This window comes from Manacus vitellinus, unplaced genomic scaffold, assembly GCF_001715985.3.
Source record: "Manacus vitellinus isolate BGI_N305 unplaced genomic scaffold, ASM171598v3 scaffold_36_pilon, whole genome shotgun sequence".
NCBI lineage: Eukaryota > Metazoa > Chordata > Aves > Passeriformes > Pipridae > Manacus > Manacus vitellinus.
Window position 1 is genome coordinate 3,784,396 of NW_021940508.1, and position 27,362 is coordinate 3,811,757.

Here is a 27,362-nt window from a genome sequence, read left to right on the forward strand (position 1 = left end):
AATCTGTTCCAGAGCTTTGCTATCCTTATTGGCCTCCTCTTAATTTTTCCAGCTCTGCTGTATGTTTTTGGTGTGGGGAGGAGCAGAGCTGTGATGAGCAGTGAGCTGACCTTCTCTGGGACAGACTGTCACAACAGCAAAATCCTATCTCTGAGTCATCATGTTTGGAGCACGTGAATTTATGTGTCCCATTAGGGTTGTATTTTGACTACAAGCTTCATTCTACATTAATATACACTGACTATCATTTGCTGACTTATTACCCAGGCATTTGCCTTGTAAGGACTTTCTGCAGCTCTTTAGCTGGCCCATCATGGTTTAGTGGGGCATTGTCAAACTCCTTGTTTTGCAAACTTCAGTATTCGCCTCCTTTGCAGAACTGCTTATGAACATGCAAAAAGAACAGATCCCAGCACAGATCTCACCTCACTGACTTCTGCCCTCTGTTTCCTAGCCTGCCTGTACATGCAAGTACTGCCTCCCTTATACCTCTAAGGGATTAGCTTTTCCTTACACAGATGTGAATGGTTTCCCTATTACTACGCTTGCTTTATAAGTATCTACTGTTTAATGTCTGCACACTAATGATAAGATGAAAACAAATTCCAGCCAACCACAATGAACCAACTAGATTTTCTATACTTTCCTGAACTGATGTACTCCCCCACACTTTGCTGGTTTGGCACACTGTGCCTGCTGGTTTTAAGGAAGAGCTGTGTCCTGGTTTCAGCTAGGATAGAGTTAACTTTCTTCCTAGTAGCTGGTATAGTCCTGTGGTTTGGATTCAGTATGAGAATCACACTGGTGACCCAGTGATGTTTTGGCTGTTGCTCTGTAGTGTTTACCTTATGTGAAGGACTTTTCAGAGACAACGCTCTGTATCTGACCCAAAAACGTAATTTTTTGGGCTTTATAAGTTTTCTGACATTTTTATTTGCTGGTTCTGTATGAAATGTTAAATTAAGCTAGAGGCCTCAGAGAACAACAGAAAGAGGAGAGAAACTAATTCAGCAGGAAGACTGAATCCTGGTTCATGACACAGTTGTGATCCAACACCGTCCTGGAAGCAAGCATTTCAGACTTCTCATACTATTTCATTTTTGAGGATGAAAGAAGGATTTCAGTTTCCACAGGTCTCAGCTACACCATTTCAAGTACACCAAAATAATTCCATACAAACGGAAAATAAAAGTCCCTTACAGTAAGAAACCTCCCACAACACTGGACTGAAATTCCCAACACATATTTCTGTTTCCTCTAGACAGATTTCATTTGCTGTATTTTGTTTTATGAACAACGAACTATTTTAAGCATCTAAATTGTCATATGATTCACACTGATGATAAAAGCCAGCAGAACACATTTGAACTTCGCACACATTCATCTCCTCTTGTTTTTAATGGTTTAGAACAGCCTTAATGTATTTACACAGGTTAGGCAGCTTAAAAGCTGGAACACAGAAAACCTCTGGGCTAAGCTCAACATGATTAAAGTTCACAGTAATGGATGGGAAAAAAAATAAGAACACACTACAAAAAAAAAATTAAACAACTATTTTGCAAACACTTTAAACTGCAGCATTTTTGTTAAGAAAACAACAAAGTAAAATTTTCTCAGCTATTAAAAAAGACTGGTTAATTACAAAATTTTCTTCATTTTTCAAAAGGTAAGTTTGGCAAAAGGATTAAATATGACTTCTAGAATATGTTCTTACGTATTACATTTCATGCTTTAAAATAAACCACATTTCTAAAAATCCATCTTCTTCAATAAGGTACTTTACAAAGAGAAAGAAAAATGAAATAATTTAGAAACTTCCATTGTACCCATCATTCTATAACTACAATTGTAATATGACAAATATCTGTAATTGTATTTCAAGAAATTGAAACCAGAGATTTATCTACTTGGAGATCTTTAAAAATGTTTAAAGTGGTCCAAATAGCACAAACAAAATATTATGGCAATTCACCGAAAATACAGATAACACTTTAGACAAGCTACCTTGAGGGTGGAAAACCAATTAAAATTCTTCTTTTAAACCTTCCATATAGATATTTCAGTAAGAAAGATACTTTCTAGAATCATTAAAATCTTTTGCAGCTTGAACTGTTTTCTGCCTCATTTAAGCAATTCAATTTAACTGATTCTTAAAATTCTTTAAGACCATGAAAAAATAGTAAAACTTTTATGAAATATGATCTGTATACATATGGTTTTTGTAATGTTTTTTTCTTCATTAGTAAATTACTCAAGACTAGGAAAAAAGATAATGGGTGTCAGGCAGCTACATGCAGAGATGTTTAATTTGCTACTCTCACTTCCAATATTACAGATTCACAGAATCCATCCACTAGGTTGGAAAAGATATCAGAGATCATCGAGACAAAACTAAGGCCAAACACCACCACATCAACTAGACCAAGGCACTAAGTGCCATATCCAGTATTTCCTTAGACACCTCCAGGGATGGTGACTCCACCACCTCCCTGGGCAGCCCATTCCAATGTCTAATCACCATTTCTGTGAAGAAATTCTTCCTAATGTCCAACCTAAACCTCCCTGGCACAGCCTGAGGCCATGTCCTCTTGTACTGTCACTGGTTGCCTGGGAGAAGAGGCCGACCCTCACCTTTCAGGTGGTTGTAGAGAGCAATAAGGTCTCCTCTGAGCCTCCTCCAGGTTAAACACCCCCAGCTCCCTCAGCCCTCCTCATAGGACATGCGCTCCAGACCCTTCACCAGCTTCACTGCCCTTCTCTGAACTCACTCCAGCACCTCAATGTCCTGCTTGAAGTGAATATTATTAGTATTTACATCCATACTGATAGGTAAAGGATTATAGCTGGATGTGAGCTCTCCCAGTTTAAAGCAAAATTGAGGTTTAAGGAAATACAAGCATACAAACAGTATGACAATTAGGTGTACATCACATCTAAAAATTCCACTAAGTATCTAGTCACCTGTAGTTATCTCATCATCATCATCTATCTGTAGTATCATAACAAACCATAATAATAATAAAATTTATAATAATAAAATTAAATTAATAATATGTGTAGTCTCCATTTATCCAGACTTAAAAAACCCCTTCAAAATAAAAAAAGTAAGGAAAGCAAGGGAACAGCCTAATAAATTATGCAAAGTCACACAGTTAGGGGATCACTAGAGCCCATGCTCCTGTGACACCTGCAGCTCATTCTTTATTTAGGAAAGGACCTTCTGGTGGTAAAGGTGCTCACACACAACACAAAAGTGCTAGACAAGAACAAGTTGTTGTCTTAAAAGATGCTATAATTAAAATTTATATTAATTCAGTCAGTATGTGAGTATGTAGACGGAATTGGCAGGTTAGACTGTTTTGAAGGAAGGGAGGGAGCCAAGCATTGCACTCAGTGCCAAATTCACAGTCCAAAGCAAATGGGTAGCTCAGCCAGTGACAATGCAGCCTTTTCCACAACACGTCATATGTTTCAATGTGCTTCACACAGATCTGCTTTGAAAGGCCAATGGTACACTGAGAGAAGTCCTTGCTCTGCTGATGGTCTAATAGAGAAACAGTTACGCTTCTTGACCTTAGTGCTTCTCTAACTCTGCAAGAGCCAAGCAAGAAGTTTGGCTTTAGTAGCAGATCTAAAAGCTTTCAGAAATTAAGCAGCTTAAAAATAAGTCAAATTTAACCTGTCAGAGAGTGCAGAACTGATGTGAGCACCTGCTTGTACAAGTACCTTTCACAAGCATCTGGCAGTTAGCAGAAACCATGGACCACTGACAGTGCTTTCTCCTGTCCCAGCAGAGACACCTTGGTCACCACCTGACACCAAGGACATCTGGGTCACTTGCAGCTTTCCCAACTTCAGTCATCTCAGCTGAAATTTTCCAAGTCAGATGTACGTATCACAACACAAATATTTTAGAAAACTTCCCACAGGACAATGCAATTTTTTCTGACTACAAAAAAAGGGGGAAAATGAGTTCATAATTAAAAATAAAATACTACTTTCTTCTTTGAAATGCTCCAGAATTTCCATTTTTATGTTTGGATGATATTATTCTGTAGGAAGAAAGGCTGTGGGGTGACATGGGCAACAACTAAAGAAAGAAAAGTGAAAATAATTTTTTAGGACTGGTTGTGCCTTTCTGTTGGCTCTGAGCACACCACTGAACTGAAGGAACACGAAGTGGCACTAAGGGCATCTCAGCACTGGAGCAGCCCCACAGACACAATGTTCCAGGTGCTGCTGATGTTTCCAGAATCTTTAACATGAAAGGCAACCTTTCATAATTCAACTTGACCATGCTACACTAGGGAAGAAACATACACACGCACTAATGTGCATATGCTGACACACAGATGGAACAGTATGTCCGAACACAAGCTCCATTCAGGTATAAAAGTGTGGGTGGCCATTTCAGAGTTTCCCATGGCAACAATTAGTTATGGGCCCGCACTAGCACAAGTCCTTGCCTGTTGGAAGAAAAGCATAGTTTCTGCAAGTATGCAGATTTATGCAGAAAACAAATATTCACTGGAGGACACTTCAGTGCTTTCTCTGCTTGTGGGTGGTGTCCCTTACCTCCTGACAAGCACACAGCCACCTTTCCCTGCCTTGGTGGAGGAGGCAGCCTGCCAGCTCCATGAGCACTGGAAGAGGAAATACAGTTTTCTATCATTTTGCTCTGCACAATAAATGCAATGCTGTTGACAGAGGATATTGCACAACCTCAGCAATTTCAACACCATAATATCTGATAGACTCGAACCAATTAAGGAGTTTATCCTTCGAGTGTCTTCTCACTTTACAGCTGGGATACAGATATTAATCAATTTTCCAAGGACACTGAGGAATTTCTGTGGCACAGCCAGATGCTGAAATCTTGTTTCAGACCAATGTCATTATTACAGAACTACTACTCTTCCTGCAGTTACAGGGATTTTGCCTTCTTTAGAACAAGTAAGTGGCTTTGGAACTTCACCCATTCCTGTCAACATGTCTCAGCCTTGTTTGAAAGGCTCAGGTTATTGCCACCCCTTTGGCTTTCTGCTGAGACCCATGACAGGTACGTCTGCTATTGGCAATTCAGGTAAATGGGGCATGTTATGAAAATGGTGATTTCACATCAACCATGTGAGAACCACTTAAAAATAGTAAAAAACCCTAACAAAATAACACCCCTCCATCTCACTCACACCTTAGCACTGAAATAAACACCTAAGAACTCAGGACAGCTCCGCGTGTCCCACAGCCTGGGCTGCAAGGATTTGAGTATGCCAGCTCCGAACTTCCCAGGGATCAATCCATCCTGTAGCCATCTCAAATACAGAAAAGATTCCTTATTTAAGATCTAGGCCTTGCCCTGATTAGAAGGAAGCAAGTTTCAGTTTTATGCATTTTTGTAAAAATCACACCTTTCTAACATGCTACATTTAAATGCTACAGTGCCTTATCAACCAGGAAACGCTGTGACACTTCCCACATACGTAAGAAGTCAGGGCAGCTTACCTCTAGTAAAGATATGATGGATTCAAGGCTTTTCTAAAAGTAATTTGTCAGAAGACTACAGCAGCTTTCATAAGCTACAATTGAATGCATGATGGGATTCCCACAAGCAAGTAGGACAGCACGGACTAGACCACTTCTCTTTACATCCATGAGTCCTACTAATGTAAGCTATATATTATTTTTATCAGTCTCCAGTTCCGTTCTTAAAGAGGGCAAAAAGCCACGTACTAAGTCTAATATTCTGTTTTCCTTTAGTTGGGAAAAACAATGCTGTTTCTAGAAAGCCAGTGCTCATATATAGGTATCTTGGGATTACTGGAAATGTTAATTGTATTTCAAACATCTTCGCAAGTTGCTGAGATGTGAAACCCATGAAGTAAAAAGCACTGACATGGCCATAACACGTTTCTTGAGGGATGTTAAGGGGATATAATGAAATTAAATAGCAAGGCTTTAACTGTTGACACATCTCTAAACTAGAATAAAATAGAGCCTCATTCGCTTAAGAAAAAAATGTGCTTTTTGGTTTAACAAATTGGAAGAAAAAATCTGTTGAATTCCAGTGGTAACAAGCTCTCATAACTGAAAAACAGCATTTAACAATAATTTACAATTATGTCTGTTATAATGCTGGACAACACCAGACCAAATGCTGACTCTGATAGATGTAATCCTTGTACAGTCTTTCCTGTAACTGGAACTGCTACTTAGAACTATTAGCTAGATAAACTGGTGTAGTAGAATACCAGCCCTGCTGTACTGAGGGGATAAGATTGTTATTTTGAGATGGTCAGAACTTCTGGAAAGAAACCCTCACCTCCTGCACAACACTAAGTGGAAGCTGTCACTCACTTATCACAACAAAACATTCACAAGATTGCACTGCAATACATGTGCCAGATTCTGTAACGCATGTTCCTCCTGGTCAAAAACAAATGTTTCTTGACTTAAGGACAAAAACAAGGACAACCCAGAGAAAAACCTACTTTAAACTATGAACAGTGTTCACAGTCTTGGAAAAGTAATAAACATAAGAGCAGCTGGGTGTTTTGGGCAATGACATGAAATTCTGATGGTTTTGTCTCTGTTACATCTCTTAACATGAAGTCTCTGTCAGGAGGGCTCTTGCAATATGATTGCAAGTATTTTTGTAGACAAGGATGGAACTCAACTGGTTTGGTCAAGAATGAGAGGTTAAACAGACTCAGCTGTGATAGCTGCATAGCCTGAAGAGCTCTCAGTGCATTGTTTCAAGAGTGACCTCTTGCCTTCTACCTCTGTGAAACATGGCAAGACTTTAATTTTTCTCTTTCACTTCTACAGCTCCCTATTGTGCAAAGCTACGGAATCAGAAAGGAGAGATGATAAATTATTGATCTCACACCCATTTCACTACTTGTGGAGCTGTCCTAGATGCTTCTTTTTTTTCCTCTGAAGTGGCTTGATAGATCTTCACAGCATGAAGAGCTAAGCTCTGGAGCTAGCTGGAGAAATCCTTGGATAGCAGGGAAATTTCAGACAAGGCAGTTACAGTCAGAGCTAACTCAATTAGTCAGCAAGACCAAACATCCCCTACAAATCCACTGAAAAATATGCTGGAGAACAAAACAGTTCACTAGAAAATAAATTATGCTGTTTCTGTACACATTATGTACATGTTTATGACAGCATTTCTTGTCATTTTTCTCCAGTGTTTTGCATCTCCTTTTTAATAAACCACTCATATTTCCTTTGCCTTATGAAATAAATGGACTTAATTAAGTTGTGGAGAATAATCAGACCAGTGACTTACACTTCCAAACACCTCACTGGGATGAACCCCAAATATCAACACATAGACTATGACAGAAAATACTTCTGCGTTATGCTCCACCCTCAAACATTTCTGGTGCGGAAGCCCTCTAAAATAGACACCGAGAACTTGAAAAGGCATTTCTTTTCCTCGTCAAACCATGAACCACTAATAATTTCCATTCCTTTAATAAATACTTTCAACTTCCAGAAAAACACTTCACTGCAAGAAATGATCAAGCCAGGATATATACGAGTGGATTAAAACAGATGGTTTGAATTAAAACCTATACAACAGTAACTATAGTTGACATCAGCATTTTCATTGGAGTAACTATATTGACTATTAACTACTTTATCACTACAGCAAATAATAAATAGACCATGTTAACAGTTATAGTTATTACCTACATTTGCTTCCCTAACACTTCCAATTTCCTGTTCAAAGTCAAATTATCCCATTATTCTTTGTTCTGTGTTTCAGTGATGAAGAGACTAAACACAAATTCACTGGGCATAATAACATTATTTTAATTCTACATGTTCTTGTTGAAGATTTCATATTTATTAAACATTATCTGTTTTTCCTGTTTCACAGTAGGCATAGGCGGCAAACACTAAGTGTCTTTTAAAAGTAACACGACACATGGTGTTTGCCCATCAGGCACGTAATCGTTCTGTTTATTTTGTCTCTACAAACTGAAAAACAGAGGGGTCTAGCAGATAGGGATTCAAGGATAAACTCTTGATCCAAGTGAGTTTTCAAATTTGCTTCTTATGTTTCTGTGCCAGCCCTAAAGTCAAGACTACACATTTCCAGGGGAGTAAAAAACAAATAAAATTCCATACCAAATACAAGATAAACATTTCCTTTCAGCACGTTTCTCTGAATATGCTCTAGGTAACAGCTTGGGACTGCCCACAGAAGACACACTTCTTGGTCTGGGTGAATCTTTTATAATTCCCCAGGGAGACCTCACTCCACCATTCCATCAGTGTAGTGCCAAGCATCTGTAAATGTGGCTGCTGGGCTCCAGCAGCCCCCACTCACATCCTCCTCCTTCGTTCCCCTGGCACCATGCAGAACTGCACTGGTTTTCATCCCGTCCTGCCACAGAGCTCTCCTAACAGAAGAGATCTTGATTTAATTTCTGCCTGTACAGTTTGTAGAAGGAAGATATCCTTGGATGTATCCATTTTGGGAGATGATAATTTGTTCCCTTTCCCCCCTCTTCTGATTAATTTTTTAATCCATACAAGTTCTTCCATTTTATTCCCTGGCATTATTTTAAGAAACCTTTGCTACGGTGCTGTATCAAAGACTCACAAAATCCACATTGCAGGGACTGAACAACTTGAGTGTGTTGAAACATTTTTTTTTTAATCAGTAGGCACTGTCTTGTGAAAGAAACACGATTTCCACAGACTCCTAAGTGTATTTATCAATGTATTTACCAACATATGTTATTTTCAAGTTTCTTCCAAATTGCTTTGCCCAAACTTTCAGATATGCAATTTCCTTGAGTTCTTCCTCATAAGTGGTGTCAGGCCTGCTACATCCCACTCCTTTGCTGCCAAGGCTGATACAATACAACTCCCAGCTACACAATGTATAACCGTTTCCTGTTGCATTGTTTGAAACTCCCAGGAAAATCTCCATGACCAGCTAATGAGAAAAATATGAGACTGGCATTTTGCATGGCTCTTCAGAAAAGTCTTTATCAAGACTTAATAATCTGTAAAAAAAAATATCTGTATTTCTAGAAAAAGAGAGTCTTCACTGTATTATGCAAGAAGATTTCAAAATCCCTACCAGGGTGACAATTTTTTAGATGTTCTGCAGAAAACTAACCAGTGCTGTTACTACTTAATTTTACAGCATGCTTCTACAAAGGATGGAGATGGCAAAGTAGAGAAATCTCTATCTGGTTAAGTAGTGGGACTCATTCCAGATTCAGAAGCTAGAGAGTCCTTACTGATAGCTTGCAGCTCTGCATCTCACCTACTGCATCACTCTTTCATAGTTCATTCTGGCACCTCTCCAGTAGCACAGAAGGGAAACAGACTATGCCAAGTATTTTTATTCCCCAAGGGGAACCTTGACAAAAGACTTGTTGTGGATGGTCACACAAAGACCAAGCTTGCCAACAGTATCTCAGTCTTGTTCCTCTTTCCATCCTCAGAAGTACATAATCATCTGAGTACCAGTACCTACGTTTGAGTGGGTGAGTTGCCAAGGTTGGAAACAGGCAACCAGGGGAGTCTCTGGGCCAAGAATTCCTCAAGGTTGGACCTAGGCACCCTTCAGATGGTGGCTTCAGTTCCAGAACTATCCAGCTGTGCTGGAAGTTCTGCTGCAACCCTGAAAACATCTGGTTCTGCTGCAGGTGGTGACCAGTTCAAAGGTTTTAGAGTCCCTCTGTGTGACTCAAAAATGGCATCTTGTGAACTCCTATCCTAAAAGGTTTCTCTTCCACTTCTGATCCCTTGGAACAGCTGGAGAGAACACCAAGTTGTGCCAAAATATTGCTGAGATGCACACAACGCTTCTTTCCTTTATACTGGTAGGAACTAGGTCTGTTCAATGACAGCTCTCCAACTTCCAGTCACACTTTAACTCGTCTTCCAGTCCAATCCCCACTGTCACTTTCAAAGAGCACAGCATGAAAAGAGACGGTGCAACACTGCAACACTGCAAACAGTCTCCCTGTTCTAAAAATCTCTTGTATTTTAAATCAGGCAGTGCAAGTTACAGCACAATTATTGCATCATTTAAATCGATGATAAAGTTAACCCTTTTCATGACCATTTAATTCTGTGCTATGAATATGAAGCAACTAGGGGTTCTTTTTCTTTTTCCAGTTACAAAAGGGTGTTATGGAAAGCAATTTGCTCTGTGTGTACTTCACTGTATGAAATGACAACTCATGTAATATGCTTTTATAATACAGATTAGTGTTTATTTGCTTGAGCTAGTTTTCCTTCCCCTGCTGCAGAATCAGTTAATATTAACTGCGTCCCTGTTGCAGAATCAGTTAATATTAACTGCAGTGATTTGGCTAGTGCAGCACACAGTGCTTCACTAATTCACAGGTAACACACAACTACATTTGAAATACAAACTGAAGTGAAAGTGAAAACTATAACTAGAAATTTCTTCACTTGTTAGCTTCTTGGACAGTGGTAACAAACTGCCATGCATGGTTTTGCATCATTTCCATCATCCGATCTTCCTCGTTAAATATACAGACCTAATTGCATGTGTGGGCAAAAGTTCGTGTTTCAAACTGGCCTCACTCCCCCAAAAGCAAGCCACAAGTGGCCACCATCAGCCAGTGGTTCTGGGTGCAGCTCAGTCCTGGTAAAGGAGGAGCAGTTCTGGTTCACAGGAGGACCAGTGTGTGTGTGGGTGGCTTGGCTGCAGGCTGTAAGTTCGCTTGGGAGAGCAAAGATGTATGCTAGGATCACAAGGTTTGCTGCTGAGAGAGAAAAGGACTAACCTCTCCTTCTGGCTACAGCAGGCACTAACTACTGATGTATAGCTAATTCTTGCAAATTGCCTCAAAACCCAGAAATCAGAGGACAGCAAATCAGCAAGTTTGTGTTTAAAAGGCAAGAAAATACAATGGCAACAAAAGAGCAACGAAGGGAATACACACAATAGCAGGAATATTAAAGATAACAGAGATAACTATGGCATGTACCTTATTTTGCAGGGTGTCTGACTGAAGCTGATTGTCCATGAAGTGTTTTTGGCAGGCTTGTGGGTGAAGATATTCAAAGGCTTGAAAATTCTTCTGTAAGTGCTGGAGTCACAGATATGGTTTAGAGAACAGGACAAAGGAGAAAAGTCTCTGCAACCCAGGTTAGCCTTTAAACCAGTGGGTCTACTCACTTAAGAGATTAAACACAGACATTTAGGGGCACAGGTTCAGGCCTGAAATACCTGAAAATGTTTTTATTTTCTGAGTTTTCTTAGAAAATACAGCCCTGTCTACAATTCATTTTCAGCATATGTTTTCCACTCTTAGAATTCCCAAATCCTTTTCTGTTAAATACAGACAGACAAAGTGAAGTCCTTTCTTTTCCATGGGAGAGCATAGATACTGCAACATTGGCTCAGACAAATGGCTTATCTGAAATATACACTACTGGCTAGGAAACAAGAGCAGTAAAAGTAACTCAGAAGTGCACTTCCTTGGCCTTCCCTGGAATTTTCTGCTAGTCATCAAAGCCATACCTAATCCCAATGGAAAGTGATGATGGAAATACTATTTTGCTCTCTGCCAAAATGAATCTTCTCTCCAGCTGAAATGGTTTAGCCAGATCGCAGTGGTATAACTTATGCTTCTCTGTGCCAAGTTTTCTGATTCTGGCTCTTGGAATGTCTCTGTAGCAATTTCTTCTACATAACGGAACATATTTCTTCCTCAGAAACACTTAAAACTTCTGGAAATAGGGCAACTATTCTAAAGGCTTTGTTTGCAGGTCGAAGTTTTAAACCCGCATTCTCGACAGTTCTGCGCCCGCCCACGTAAACCAGGATGCACTATGATCGTGGTTTTGAACTTTTCAGGTTTTACTGCCAGCTCTGCTTGGACTTATGTTCCACACCTAGTGCATATGATTGAGAAAGTAGGCAACACAGAGAAAGGCATAGCAAAGACGCACAAATTAGAAGAATTAAGAAGAGAAAAGATCCACCATGAACGAATGACTACCAACTGTATTATGGCATTACTATTTACCAAGAGGAGGCAAGAAAGTTTGCAGCTTAAGCTCAGGAAGATTCTGCCCCTTAGCCCCTTCTTAACAAGACTAGAATAGCTAATATATGCAAATTATGTCTAGTCTTTCTGATTATCATTAAAAAGAAAAGAATACCTGAGAAATGGCTCGTCGTTGCACTGTCTGAAATCCATAAAATTTGAGTTTACAGCCAAGAGTCCACACACTTAATGATCTTTTTTCCTGAATATTTCAAGCCAAGCAATGAGGTCCCTGATACCTCCTGACTCCATGAACTGATGGACAAATTTCCCTCTCCTTGAAGAGAATATGCTGCCATTCAAAGGCACCTTTCTGCTTATTCTGATTCTAATAATTCATTCACATGTCACAGAAGTCTTCAGGCAGTACATGTCTGCTACTTAACTTCATGGTGACAGCAAGAACCCAGCTTTCCTGTCAATCCAGTGAGAAGACCCCCTCATCTTGGTAGTAGCAGAAGACCTACAGCATGTGGCTGAGTAGTGGCTGTAACACTACCCAGAAGAAAGCATGCAGAATCATGCATATTCAAACAAAGCAACTGTAAGAATGAGGCTCAGTTTAAAATGAAGACACTTAAGTTTAGTTCTCTTTATGCCAAGGAGGGCAAAATCCAGTTGCCTAAGCATCTGTAGCTATCTCAGACTACCTAGGATACTCTGCCTGCCTTCCAGCTTCTACTTGAAAGGGCACAGATGTGCTATCTGCAAGTTTTATTTAGATTTTTGAGTACCTAGAGGATATGCCTATGATGAATCCTATCCTTAGCTGTCCAAGCTCCCAACAGTCAATGGAGAGTTAGTCCATGGAAAACAGTCCATGGAACAAAGAACAGCTGATGGACTTGATTTAATTGCCTGAAAACAGATGCTCAGGTATATATAAGATGCCTGGCCTTTAAGCTTTTATAGAGCTCTTTAAGCTTCTGGCCATTCCAGAATGATGCAGATGTCCTGCAGGTCCCCTGTTATCCTTGCCAAGACATCTGCTCAGGAGTGTCTTTAATGACATTGAAGTCCTATGCATGGTTATGGATTCAATTTCCAGCTCTGTAATTGGAGCACTGATACACAGTGCACACATACATTTAGATGGTTTAATATGAATGTGTAATGCACACAAAGCATCAAAGTACAACAACAGACATCAGCATAACAAAAGGACATTTTGATGGAAATAAAAACTAGATCTGGTATATCTCAGAACGGAAAATAATTAATTCTATTTCTTACATAAAAGTTAGGCAAATAGAATATTTGAGCATCACAGATTCATAAAATAATTTTAAAAAGTTATGATGGGAAAACATAAATATAAAATAAAATTTAAAACCAGATTAAATGAACAATAAATTCAGGCTTGTAGCTCTTTAAATTGTCATTGTACAAAAGCATTTCACTCAAAATTATTTTTATTGTGCTATCATTAAATATGAATGTCTCTCAAAACCTGTTTCAGAGGACGAATTAACAAAGCTGTAACAGTCTGGAATGAGCTTTGATCTACCATAAAAAAATGATAAAAGGCATTTCCCACTTCTTTTCATTGGGAAGAAATTCATTTTGGAACTGCTTGAGGTTATGTATTGTTTTATTAACTGGGACTAATTCCCAGTTTATTCCTCTATGTCCTTATGTGACCTACACTCCTCAGTTGTAGAAAAGGAACAAGTAGGCAACACTACAACATTTATTTTGCTTCCTAAACATACCGTTGCCTGTGTCTGAAGCAATTCCCCTCCACCACTTCTGATGTCAGCAGGTATAGCAAACCAAAATACCCTTGTGAATTATGGATATGTATTTGAAACACCACAGTTACATTAATGTAACATCTCAAACACAATTTATGTTTATATACACAAATATAAACTTTTTTTTTCATGAATGACAATTAATTTTGCACAGATGTAGGTGATCTATTTATGAAGCAGTACTCTTTCTTGTTCATGTACCTAATGAATTAGATTAAACTAAAGTGTCAGAACCACACAATTCCCATCTTCAAAGCAACCCGAACTCTTAGAAGCCTAATTCTGCTGACTTAACAAAAAGCTGTGAAAATGGGCCTTGTGCTTTCCAATCCTGAAGGCACAAAACCCATTTACCTGTGGTAATTACACACCTATTAGAAATTAGGTGTGTAATTCCTATTATTGTGGTCTTCACATTTTCTTCCTACCACTATCTCTGTTCTGCCCTTATCAGCATACATCAGGCATCTTGAGGATATGGACAGCATGTGGGTCAGCATTCCTGGTAGAAAGCCTGGCTGCAAATGCTCAGCTCTGAATTACTATCAAAGACCTGCCTGATCACATTCAGCATCACCCTCACAGACAGTGGGCACCCCTGTCACTTCATGCTAACTGCAGTCTCAGTTTAAGGAGCCAGAAATCCAACCTCTTTGCAAGAGGAGAGCATGAAAAACAAGCTAAATAAAGGGAAAGCCTTCAGCAGTACTGGGCACCAGCCTGGAGACAGCAAATAGGTGATTAAATGTCCAGTATCTAGTCTCAAATGTTACGCAGTTGCCTGGCCAACTGCTGGCCTCACACCCTCGATCCCACAAGGAGGAAACACGTATGGGATTTCACCCTGTGTCAAGGATGGATCCAATCCCATGACACAGAGCCAGCTTGAAGCACAGGCTCTTGTAAGGCTGAAACTAAGCTTTGTTTACTTTCAAGACACAAAAGCCTCCCATGTACAAGTCTATATTATACTGGTTCCATAACAGATTGAAATACAACTACTGAAGTGAATTCTTTAGAGAACCATGTCATCATAGATCCAGTCCCCCTGGCAGTGAATCAGATATGGTACAGGTATGGAGGACATTTAAGTTTATAGGAAGGCCTCAGCAAGACTGTGCTGGGTAGAGCTCCATAAGATTGTCAGGATTCATCACCCGAGTGTAACTGGATGCTCACAATGACTTTTGCAGGTATGAGCACATTCACATGGAAAAAAAAAAGGAATGAAACATCTAACAAACAGTTCTCATCTAATACTCTGTCCTAAATCATGCAAGAATAGCAAATGGGTGTTCTTTCATGCTGTTATCTCGAATATTCCTGTTCAACTTATACTTTCTTGTCTGACATTCTCAGCTGAGCACGTGCCCTACTCAGAATAAATGTGTTACAGCATCAGAAGCAAGTTAGTCATTAGAAATCACCAAACGAAGTTCTATCCCCTTCACACATACAATGCTTTAATAATGCAACAAATCAGGACATATATATTTAGTGCTATACCTTGTACTTAAGCAGAGAAACAATGAAAATGTTCTTAATTTTTTGGTTCTGAAGGTAATCTCATGGAAGCTACTATTTTATCAGTATAGACAAAGTCACACAAAGATGACGCTGTGGTCAAGTTTTATTTATAACAGATTTTTACTGCATATCTGGACCACAGCTCATCTGCCAAGGATCATAAAATCCTCATATGCCCTTAAAACTTGGGAGAGAAATCAGTTGGTCCAGCAGACTGCACCGGGGCAGGGATTATTTTTTCTGTTGAATGAATCTATTGTAAAATGCAGACACAGTGGGGGAAAGAATCAACTCAGGACACATTTATTTTTGTTCTACTGACCATTCTGTAGTGGCAATGAACAAAAGCTGGTAACACTTAAAGAAAAAGCCTTAACCAGCAAGGGAGGAGACAGTCTTATAGATTCTCTTCCTGATAACACAGAGGACAAGCACTGGAGCCACACACATGGAAGTAAATAAATAGAAACTTGTGTTTTCTCTCTCCAAACCTGCTTGTTAATAAACAAAATGAATTTTATGGAAGAATCACCTGAGAACTGATCATCTGAGTTTTAATTATTTTTATTTCGGCTTAATGTCTCCTTTAACATCAAAGTAACACCCCTGATGTCTCTCCAGTGCTTCTACAAATATAGATACTTAGAAATTCGAAGTATACAACTCCAAAAAAATACAGAACTGTACCAGAACAAAGGAGGATGGTTATACCTTTAAACTGTAGAACAGTTATGACTACAGGCAACTATGCCACAGCCCTTTGGTTTAGTACCATATTTTACAGTTAACAGTAGAAAGGCTAATGAAACATGACTTGCAACTCTGGAAATGTTTAATTTACATTCAGTAACATGCAAGTATGGATCTAAATTTAAAAAGAAGAAATGGAAAGATGCCAGAAATTCTCACTAAAAATTGTACCAGTTTATTTGCACTTTGCTGTGGAAGCTGTTTTCATCCCATTTTTTAAAAAATTACTCATCAAACTGCTGTCTCGGACTTGTTCTGCTAACACGGATTTTGGCTAGGGAGGCAGGAGGGGCACCTGCCTACAGAGCCACTTGGCTGCAGCTGCATAAAAATAGTTATTATGGAAAACTGTTACTGTCTTTGTTCTGAAGACCTGAACAGGACAGAGACAACCAGGTTTTAAGTTGTACTTCTTTACATAACTGGAGCATAACAAGTATAAGCAGATCAGTTTTACACAACATGAAAGTTCCACTGGAGTTTATGGGAATTTTTGTTAAATAAGTTACAGACTAGTCCCAGCTGGCTGGTTGAAGGTACACAGTTTTTTTAAAAACCCTTTTATAACCTCTATTCAAGAATTTGTAAGTGTATTTCTTATGAAACTTTACTGGCCAGAGATCCAAAGTGTACAGTCTTTAAATGTTTCCTCTGTATCTTCAAATAGTCCTATATTTAAAATATGAATATACTAGAAGACTCGTTAAAGAAAAAAAACCACCAGTTCATATAAGAAAATGAAATCCCATACAATTATTTCATAACTTCAATACCTGAGCAAAGAAAATTGAGGTATCTAACACCAACAATGATCCAGCCTGCTTACACACCAAAAACTGTCTATGAAATTCACCTTCATTCTGCAATGTTTCAATTTCATCCACTACATTTACAAAAGATTAACTGATGTATTTTTCACATTTCACATTATGTACCTGCGTTACTGCAATCAAGAAAGCTGCACAGTCATGAAAAATTGAATATAAAAATACTGTTTATATATAATTATATATATGTGTACACACACAAAGGCATGGAAAGGTATCATAAAACTTACCATCACTTGTAGAAAGTGAGTCATTTGCACAGATCAGTGCCAAAGTAAACAGCAAATGCCAAAGATCCATACTTCTAATTCTGTAATAACAAAAGACAGTGGAAGAGTTTCTTTATAAACAAATATTACTAACATGATATGACATTTAAACTATTATCTGGTTTTATTGAATTTCTGATTGGATTTAAACCATAAGTATATTTAGTTTATGGTTTATTGCCTCATAAAGTAGTACATCATCTTGCAGTCTAGGACAGAGAGTATATACACTATATTTACAAGACAACTAGCTTATGCATTTGTAGTTCATTTAATATTGAGAGATGAAAAAACCAAGTATTGTCAATCTCTAGACTGCTTCCAGGGAGTGGCCACATGGGGATGGATCCCAATAACTAGCACAGGTTAAATGTGAAAGTAGGAAAAGAACTGTACTCCTTCAGGGAACAAACATGTGATGATCCCCTTTCCAATTAATGCTCCTGTGAAGCTGTATTCATCTTCCCCTGACAAGTACAACCCTTCTCAAGTTACAACTACATGCAGTAAAGCTGAGAGAAGTGATGCAGTTCCACAGGCCAGCTCCCACACCAGAAATGGCTGTTAGCAGAAAAGCACCTTCTCTGTACCTATGGTCACTGCCCATGGCAGGCAGCACACCAGGAGCAGAGAGGGCAGCAGCAGTTGTGGGGCTCCAAGAATGAGAGTAACCCAGGCTAATTCTCTGATCTGCTCCTTACTGGCACCCTGCACAACCGTAAGCACCTGTCTTGATGCCCCCGCTCAGCCACTCTGCTCTTGGGGGGCTGCCCTGGAGACTGTCTCACTTTTACCTATGTCATTTCTGAGAGAGAACCTTCTGATGGAGACCTGAGCACACCCACTAAAGCCTTTACAATCTCCAAGCATTCAAACCCTTAAAATCCTAGCATAAACCAACAAGCCTTTACAGCTTCCCCCAAAAGCCCGCTCCTCCTTTTACCTAATTCACCTGTGCCACACACACACATCCTACAACCCCATCACACGATCCTGTTTTGAGGCACTACTTTGCTCCTGCCATTATCACCAAAATCTGGTAACAACAATGAAGGGCAGAAGCTGGTCTGTGCTGGACTTGCAGACAGTGCAGCCTACTGCACAGAATTGTACCTTGCTCCCAAAACCTCATGAGGTGTCCACAGATAGTATGGGGAAAGCATATGTACCATGGTTACAACCCGACCATTTACAACCATAGACGTTACCAGAGATGCTGCAACACAGGTGTTAAAATGAGGACTGATGCTGAAACAAGTTAAGAAGCAGTTTTTTGTTCTGTGGCACAAAACTACCAAGATACATTGACACCCCTATTCAATGAGACAGCAGAGAGAGAGAGAGAGAGAATACTAGCTCCACTTTCACATTTGACAGTAAATCCACATGACAGACCTTGATTCTATGTTGGACTGTTTTCAATTAGAGATTTGCTTTCTTTATCTAAAAGGAGATTAAATCACAAGTGTCCAAACAACATGCAAAAATCTCTAAGTGCGTGTTACCAATTAACAACTCAGGCTATCAAATCTCTGTGTCAAAAACTAGTCAGTTTCCTAGTAGAGTCAGCAAAGTTTGAATTAGGTTAAAAACTGTAAAATGCAAGGATGCAGAGTACGTAAAACATGGTAATGCTCAATTTAAAAGGTAATTCCCTCAATTTTCTTGCCCTAAGAGAATAGAATGAATAACACCACAGAAATCAAAACCATTACAAACTCCAGATTTCTCATTCATGCTGTTCCGTACAAAACTTGAAAATCAGAAGGTATTTCTCACATCCTCATTAATGCAACTGCTTAATAATTCTCATGTTTCAGGCTCGGCATAGGAAGCATTTATTCAAACTGCTCTAGACTAGCAATGCCTAAGCCAGATCTGCAAAGGCAAACCAGGAGATGCTCCCTACTGCACCCACATCAGGGCAAGGATGCCCAGCAGCACTACCCAGGCAAACTTGGGCCAGCCTAAGTAAGCGTGGGCCAGCTACATGGAGAGAGAAGCTGGAGGAGCTTTGTGGACTGACCAGGCAGGGAACAGCAGGGCCTTCCCCTGGCCAAGCAGACACGGGTCTCTCCAGCGGTGACTCCCCTGTTCTCAGTGGACAGGGAGGAAAGAAGGGGTACAGAAATGCGTTAGTGAGGATTCAGGGCGCTGTGGGAATGAGGCAGCCTGGGGAGCAGGACCAGGGGCAGTGACAGCTGCAGCTGCTGGAGTGCACAGAGCTGGGAAAAAGTTAATAAAGTAAATCACAGGCCACAAATCCTCCTCTCAGAGAGATCCACTGGCACAGCATGAAGTTCATCTGAGATCAGCTACATTTTCAGCTAGCTCAACTGGTCCTCCTGCTTCATCTGTACTCTTGTTTAAAGGATCCTCATTGTCTCTTTTTCATAAATCTTCCACAAAAATATGTCTCTGTATTTGCCAATTCCTCTCTTATTACACAATTTATTCACTGTCAGTCTTCCCTCCTCCTCAGCCCTTCCACTTTCTCCCTGAAGTTTTGTGTTCTCTTTCACAGGCCTGAGCACAATATCACTTTATTTACAAACCTCCTGCTCTCTGCCTGTCACAGTACCCAGTTATCCCATGATGCCTCCATATTCACATTTTCCTATTCTCCCATGTCCGCCAGCCCTGCTAATCTTCCTACCACTCTTCTCCAAGCTTTCCTACTTCTTCCTGGCTAGTAACAGCACAAGAAAAGCCTGAACTCTCACGGGAGTTCTCCTGTGACACTAAATGTCATCTGAGTTCATCATTCTGAGCACACCATTTCATTTTCATAACTGCACGGGACCAGGATTGGCTCTCATGTGCAGCTGTCACAGCACAGCTATTCCCTGTATCCCTGCACCCCTGACTGGCGGCCATCTCAGCTTCCTTCCAGGAAGAGTGGGTTGACAGCTGGAGTGCCAACCTAGGAGCCTGGAAACACATCACAGAGGTCAATAAACATGCTGCACTTCAGTAAGGTCTCGCTACTGCAGTTGAAAACAATTCCATTCCAGTACTGCTGTTCCTCTTGAGCTGGCAGACTTGTTTACATACCTGCATTAAGTGAACTCCACAGGAAACTGTTCCAGTTAAAATTAATCCATAAACATTTATTGTAACGAACCTGTTTGCTAACCAGATTGAACAGGACTCCACAAAGACACAGCCCAGGAGCAGCACTGGGGCAGTACAGACATGGGAGTGAGCAGTGAGTGTGGAGGGGAGGACACAGCTGCACTTCCCTCCTCACCCTTCCCTTCCCTGGTCAGCCACAGAGCTTGACTAAAACAACTGAAACAGGGCACAGGATTAATTTGCATTCCTAAACCTCAAAGATTATCAAAATTGCTGCTTCATCCCTTGCCTTTTTGCTAGTAAAATGTAGTATAGAAACAAATTATGCTCCTTCAGTGGATTCTCACAAATACAACATCTTAGCAAGACAAAACAAAGTGTCTCTACTCTGCCTAAAACCATATGGGATCCTCCACTGCATTATTCATCCAGACAAGTTGTGTCATTGAAAAATATCCAGCTGGTGTACTCTGAACATACCCAATATGGACAGGACTGAGCTCAAGAACAGTAACTTCTCTCATCCGAAAACATGGATGCATCAAGCCCTTTGTGCAACGGCCTCTGTAAAGTGCAAGCTGTGCTACATCCTTGAAGCTCAAACTGAGAGTCCCTGGAATAGGGCTTGTACTCCAGGCCTCACTCAGGCAAATGGAGTCTGCAAGGGGTGTAAAGCATCAGGGACTATGTCTGTGCATCCAGCACAAATACCAAAAGCTCTACTGGGCTGCAGTTATGATGACCACTTCTAGTGGTATCTGAGGTCAAGAGACATCTACACTACCACAGCTCCAGTCTTATGGGAGAAAATCTGGTGCAAAGCAGGAGGTGCCCCACCATGATACCACTTTTGGTGGTTCAGAATAAATATTTTGAGAGAAGGGTCCTATGAAGTCCTACCTGCACCACCATCAGACAACCACTGCCTTGCAGAAAGTTCTCTCACAAATCCATCCCATAACCACCTGCTGCCCTTCCTCTAAGACACTCTTGAAAACTTGCTGTCAACAGAACAGTATTGTCCAGAGGCTTCAGTGTTAACCTAGCAAGAGACAGCTTCCCTGTAGGTATTGGGACAAAATTGACCTTTCATAATCTAGTACTATCTACCTCCCAACATCTACCTCATATGCATATGAAAGACAAATGCCACTTTTAAAATCTCTCTTATTTAACAGAAAAAAAAATAATTCAGTGTTTGTAATACACTCTATTCTAAAGAATAATAGTCTATATCCTACCCAACTCCAGCAGCTTGTAAGAATGAAGAGAGCTAAAATCAGGGGGATAAAAAAAAAAATTACAGCAGCTGACTGTCTTCAAGCCAGCTGAAACTTGACCACAGAAACATTTGGCTAGAGGTCAGCTCAGGCTAATTGCTTCAGTACGGAAAGGGAGCCAGGAGTTATAAAAAGGATAAAAAAAAAATCTTGGCCTTTTTCTATAGCAATGTTGGAGTAAGGTCAATCACAACTGAATTTAAACACGACATCTCTCCAGTGGGATGCAAACATAGCATAAACAGGCAAAACTGGGCTAAGAAACTCCTTGAGAAAAGAAACAGTTTAGTCACAGCATACTGAGTGGCTTGCATCTACTCTGGTCAGGTAAAAATGTTAACACTTGGAGTAAACCATAAGGAGTTTTGCTTATAAACAAAACTTGTTTGAAGTGAGATCTTGACCTTCAGATAGCTCCTGAACCTGAAAGGACCGGAAGGAAGGGGAAGGACAAGGATATTGAACTGCACCTATGAAGGCACTGCTGCTTTTGCCGTCGCCATGAATACAGTACTCCAAATATGAGAGAGTTTTTCCCCTGGTAATGTCCTCCAGTTTAGCACTGCTTGCCACAGCAGCACATATGCAGCTACTACAAAGCCAAAGGCAGCCTCTTTGCTGCAAACCAAACCACAAAATTACTGAGTTAAAGATTAATCTGAAGAGCTTTTCCATACATTGCCGTTTCATCATTCCATCAGGTCACAAACTGGCAAAGGCACAAGAGTGTGCAATGCAGACGAATATACACCAACAGATCCACCACAAAATAAGACCAAATACTGAGAAGGAAATGGTAACTCCAGGCTCTCCAGGTCCGTCCTGAATCATCTTTATTACAACTACAAAATGCATATGCACGTACTCGTACACAATTTTTCTGGGTGAAAGGCCTTTATTTTTCACAGTGTGAACATTTCTTATCTCAGGGCAGGACCAGCGACACCAAGGGGTAACCCTTCTGTGCTTGCCTAAAAACATTCACGCCAGTTTGGCTGATCACACATAGCTGAAATCACTTTGCTTGCTTACCCTCACTCCCCTGAGTGCCAACAGGATGGAGTCATTCTGCAACTGAAATTAGTTTCAGCCCTTCCAATCAACAGAATCTAAAAGTGCAGTGGACCTAAAGCCCTCTTCCCTTGCTTGCTGATATTACAGCTTGATTAAGTCATCAGCAGCCCTTGGACAAACGCCTGTTTTTATAGAACCCTTGTCAAAACTATATACTCAGATGTATTTATTATCTCAGTTGATATGAATAACATACCATTCACTTACTGTGTGCCACTATCCTGGATACGAAAAGAACAAGGAATGATACCACAGAAGCAGAAATTATGTACTTCAAATAAAAGAAATCCAAAAAACCTCACAAAGGGTAAATTTCAATTAAAAAAAAAAGTTCAAAACCTAACAACAACAGATAGGCCCACTGGGAAACAATGAAGGACTATAGCATAAAGCTGCATTTATTATGCATGTTTTGATGCAAATTTGAGGACTACTAAAAGGTACAGTGTAATTAGAAACTAAAACTGTGGAAATGAGGCTATTTTGTATTATTAATTAGATCTTTATGTAAGCTAATTAATTTATAATAGTTTCAAGTGTGAAAGTGTTAAAATTGCAAATGGAGTCTATTAAATTAATTGCTCACTTTGGATTTAGAAAAATTATTTTTCTCCCTACATAAACTTTTAATTTTGGAATAGAGACTATATGAAATCTTCATTTCAACACCCAATTTATTTCTATCTCTATTGTAATAGGCACCTTCAATGCTTTTACTTCAGCTGGTTTCTTTTTCCCATGGACAGATGTGTCAGCTAATACTCTGATTTAAACTGGTAGCAGGCCAACTGGTTATCAGTTCTTGGATGTGGTTAAGGAGCCCTTCAGTGAATCCAGACTTTAGACATTGCTCTGGCCTTGTACAGAAAGCTATTTAAAGTCATACTCCAAAAACTGGGCTAGGAAGTCTCAGGATGGATGGGGCATATGGCCTATCAATTCTTCATTTACAACAAAATCTGTAATACTTTGACAGCAGTAATCTGATGGACGAGGTACAGAGAGAGAGGGGATCTTAGCTGTAAGACCAGCAGATTTCTCCATCAGAAGACAATTCCTAAAAGAGGACTGCAGTTACAGTTCTAAGTTTCTGTCTACTACAGACAGAACATTTTGAACTTGGAAAAGACTTAATTGCTTGTTTGCCTTTCAGCCCCCCCCCAACAGACCAAAGTAGCAAAATAGATGCATCTCAGCTGAAAGAAATTGCAACATTTAGCTGCATATCATGCAGATGTGAATTGCTGAGCAGATACTCAGCTGTACATATAATTGTATCATTAAGGAAGAGGATTCAGGCCTGTTTAAGAGAATGGTAATTTTTTTTCAGGCTATAAGCACTTTCTCAGCTACACTGGTAATTCTTCTGAGGCTTTTACCACTCCTTTTTTTTTATTAATTATTATTATTTGGATAAATCATCCAAGGGACAAAATTCTGATCTTCGCTTTGCTATTTGTACAATCAATTGCAAAGAAAAGTGAGAAACTTTCTCTATGTGCGCAACAGTATATTCTAATCTTTTTTTAAGAAATGTAATGCATCAATTTAATATCAAATATCAAAATATGTCAAGAAAGTAAAGAGAAATAGCTGAGTCTGTATCTACAACCAATAGCCTAGTAATCTGTACTAAAAGAACATGGTTTTACTCAAAAACATGTCACATTCAGACTTTATATAAAGAGATTAAATGATTTTTCAAGTGCCCTAAGAAAATTTCATACCAGTATTAAAAAAACCCCAACCAAACACAATCCAAAAACTCTTCAGCGTCTTGCTAGCAACCAAGTTCAAATCCCATCAGGACTTCATCAGTGTAGACCCAATCCATCAAAGCAGTGAAAGACATCTGATTTTAAACAGGCAAGATTATATATTTAACATGAGAATGTTGCTAAGTAATTCTCCTAGCATTGCCAGATAGCTTAGCACCTACAGAAACTATGAAGAATTCACAGAGCACAGGAATTGTGATGGAAAGCAACGTAAGTGACATCACTGGGAGTTCAGGCTGGAACACGATGGAAAACAAACAGGATTAATCTCATGCTTAAAAATAAATAACTATCTTATATGTGCTGCTGGATCGTTGATACACAGCAGGCCAGTTCCACTGTTCTAGTTGGCATATTCTTTGCAAGCCTTCTCCTGTGTGCTACTATCTGTCTATCACTCCAATTAGAAAACTACTACCTTGGGCAAATATAATCAGGCTTCAGCACACATTATAAATAAATACACCTCATCTCTTGGAGCTTTTTTGTAACATGAAAATCCTGCTTGCTCTGATTTCCTGAAGTGACTCCTTGAGGCCTGGAAGACAGGCTTGGGTTCAAGGCGATTAAAAGGAATTGAAGATGCTTTGTTCAAAAAAGCTCAGTTACTGCCAAACTCTATTTCAAAATTATCAAAACTCATGTTGATCTCAGGTGAACCAGAATTTGGTTAGAGATGAGCATTTTTGAACAAAACCTCCTCAATTTCTTCTAATCACCTTGAACCCAAACCTGCGTTCCAGGCCTCAAAGAGCAATTGTAGGAAATCAGAGGGAGTAGGGTTTTAATTTTAAATGGCATTTAAATATAACATGCATTTCTTCCAGGAAAAAACATCTTCAAGCAGATGTAAAATTTAAGTTCAAGACCTTGGTATTTACCCTAGACTAATGAAATTACTTAACAGTTCATTACCATAGAACAAATTAATTACATGGTTTAATCGCATGCTAAATTATTCGTATGCTCCTAATCAGATTAAAACTACATAACAGAGCCTGCATGGCATTTAGGAACTTGTTAACTTTAATACTGCAGTAAGTGAAAGCTAGTAAATGACTGACAAAGCATTTCTGAGTGCATTTCTAGATAGCCACTCGGGACGCCAAGCACTCACATATTTACTATCAATTGGTCCACCTGATAAGATTAATCAGCCTGACAGGTCTAACAGTAATCATTGCATTTTAAATTAGTGCAGTTTTGTATGTCCTGCAGCTCATATCAATTTAAGATGTGATGTGTATTGATTTAATCGGCATCTGCAATATGCAGATTAAAGGTAACTTTAAGTCTTGGTTAAACTGATGTAGAGTTAGCATCTGAGCACATCTATTCAATGCAACTGTTTCTCAAAATAACTGCAAGCAAAATTATCTGTTTAAGAAGTTCTGTGTTAATGAGAAGCAGTACGATTGGCTTTCCATTGACTTTCTCTGTAAGATCATACCAGCATTGCTTCCTGGCCCTATTCCTGTGGATTTGGTGTTTTAAGTCCACACAAGGAAGAAGTATGGGAAGCCTCAAGGAAAGTCTTTTTTCCTGCATTGGAGAGGTCAGAGGATATGTGACATGGGATCCAGGAACAACTTGGAAATAAGAGTGATTATTAAAGTGGAGACAAGTGGGCTGCACAGTGGGTGATCAAGCCAGCCTGACATTTAAGGGAAATAAACTAAACAGCCATGCCTAGTAATCTCTAGAGTTGGTGACCTATTAAACACTTACTAGTTTAGCAAGTTTACCTTCTAGTTAATTTTCTGAGTGGGCACTTGCAGCCAGCACAGCAATACAATGAAGCCTGTCTTCTGGAATGAGTGAGGTAAAGGGAGATGTCAGGTTGCAGTTAAAAATGAACACTGGAAACTGACAGAGCTTTGTCTTGATTTCCATCACTTCCTCTAAGAAAACTCTACCAATGAAAAAATTAAGAAGGGTCTGCAAAATAAGCCATAGAAACAGACATATTAATTTTAAATGTAATTTGACAGATCTGTTTTTAGATACGTATTTTAATGATGTCAAACAATATTTTCCATCAGCAAATCCTGAAGCAGTCTGCAGCAGGAGTCAGTGGCATTATCCATTTAACAGACAGGGAAACAGAGACAATGGGAAGAGGAGCAGCTTGCCTGTATTTACACCACAGCCTAACAGCAGAGTAAGGCATGGACTGCAACCCTCTCCAATGTCTTACCTACCAAAGAATATTACAGTCTTCCAGATATACTGCTAGCCATCTTAGCATCCCAAAATAAAGCTGCAGTGGATTAAAAAAAACCAAACAACCAAATCCAAACCAACAAACTCACAGTTTGCATTAGGACAGAAAGAATTACAATTTAGAGAAAGATCAGAAAGATCTGAAACACTTAAGCAACTAGCAACACTTTCTTAATAAGTGTATAGCTCTTTTACAAACAATAGGAACAAACTATGCTCTTTAGCTTCCAGTGTAGTGGAAGTAAACCTCTCCCTCCACATATATCACTCCTCAAACATCAGACACAAACACAAGGATAGTTCTGCATTGCAACCTTTCCTTTTAGACATCACAGATAAAATATGCAAACTCTGAATTGATATGCTTAAAATGAGATACTCTGCAACACACAGGTGCTACAAAAATCAGAGCTGCTCAGAGCAAAGCTGGCTGGCTGATGGAGAGCACGTCCGCCTCCATGAATGTTATGACTTCCTCCTCTGCAGGAACTCCATTACAACACCATCTCATTAAAAAAATGAAACTTCAACTGTTCATCAAAACAGAGTAGTGCATTCACAGTTTTCCATTGCTGTTATTGTTATTTTACGTAGGACCATGAAGAAATAGATGTTTACAGATAAAATTCCCGTAGTGTCAGCTGCTGAGAGCCTGAGCCTTCATCCATAACCACCATTAAGTATTTCTCAGATTCAAACCAGAAGAAAAAAAATCCACACCAAACTAGATCTCAGGACTTACA

At 39.5% G+C, this 27,362-nt stretch overlaps 1 protein-coding gene across 5 annotated transcripts in view; it reads right to left on the reverse strand.

The window, feature by feature from the left end:
- The window catches only part of GHR (growth hormone receptor), a 163,544-nt gene that overhangs the window by 54,979 nt on the left and 81,203 nt on the right, over window positions 1-27,362 (reverse strand). For 4 of the 5 annotated variants that reach the window (XM_018077232.1, XM_018077229.1, XM_018077230.1 and 1 more), the window contains one exon: window positions 17,151-17,230. In XM_018077232.1, coding sequence (XP_017932721.1) covers window positions 17,151-17,220 — 70 coding nt within the window. In that variant the 5' untranslated portion in view covers window positions 17,221-17,230. Of the gene's footprint in view, window positions 1-10,997; window positions 11,100-17,150; window positions 17,231-27,362 lie in introns of those variants that run through there. The other variant, XM_029961570.1, reaches the window with a different exon arrangement.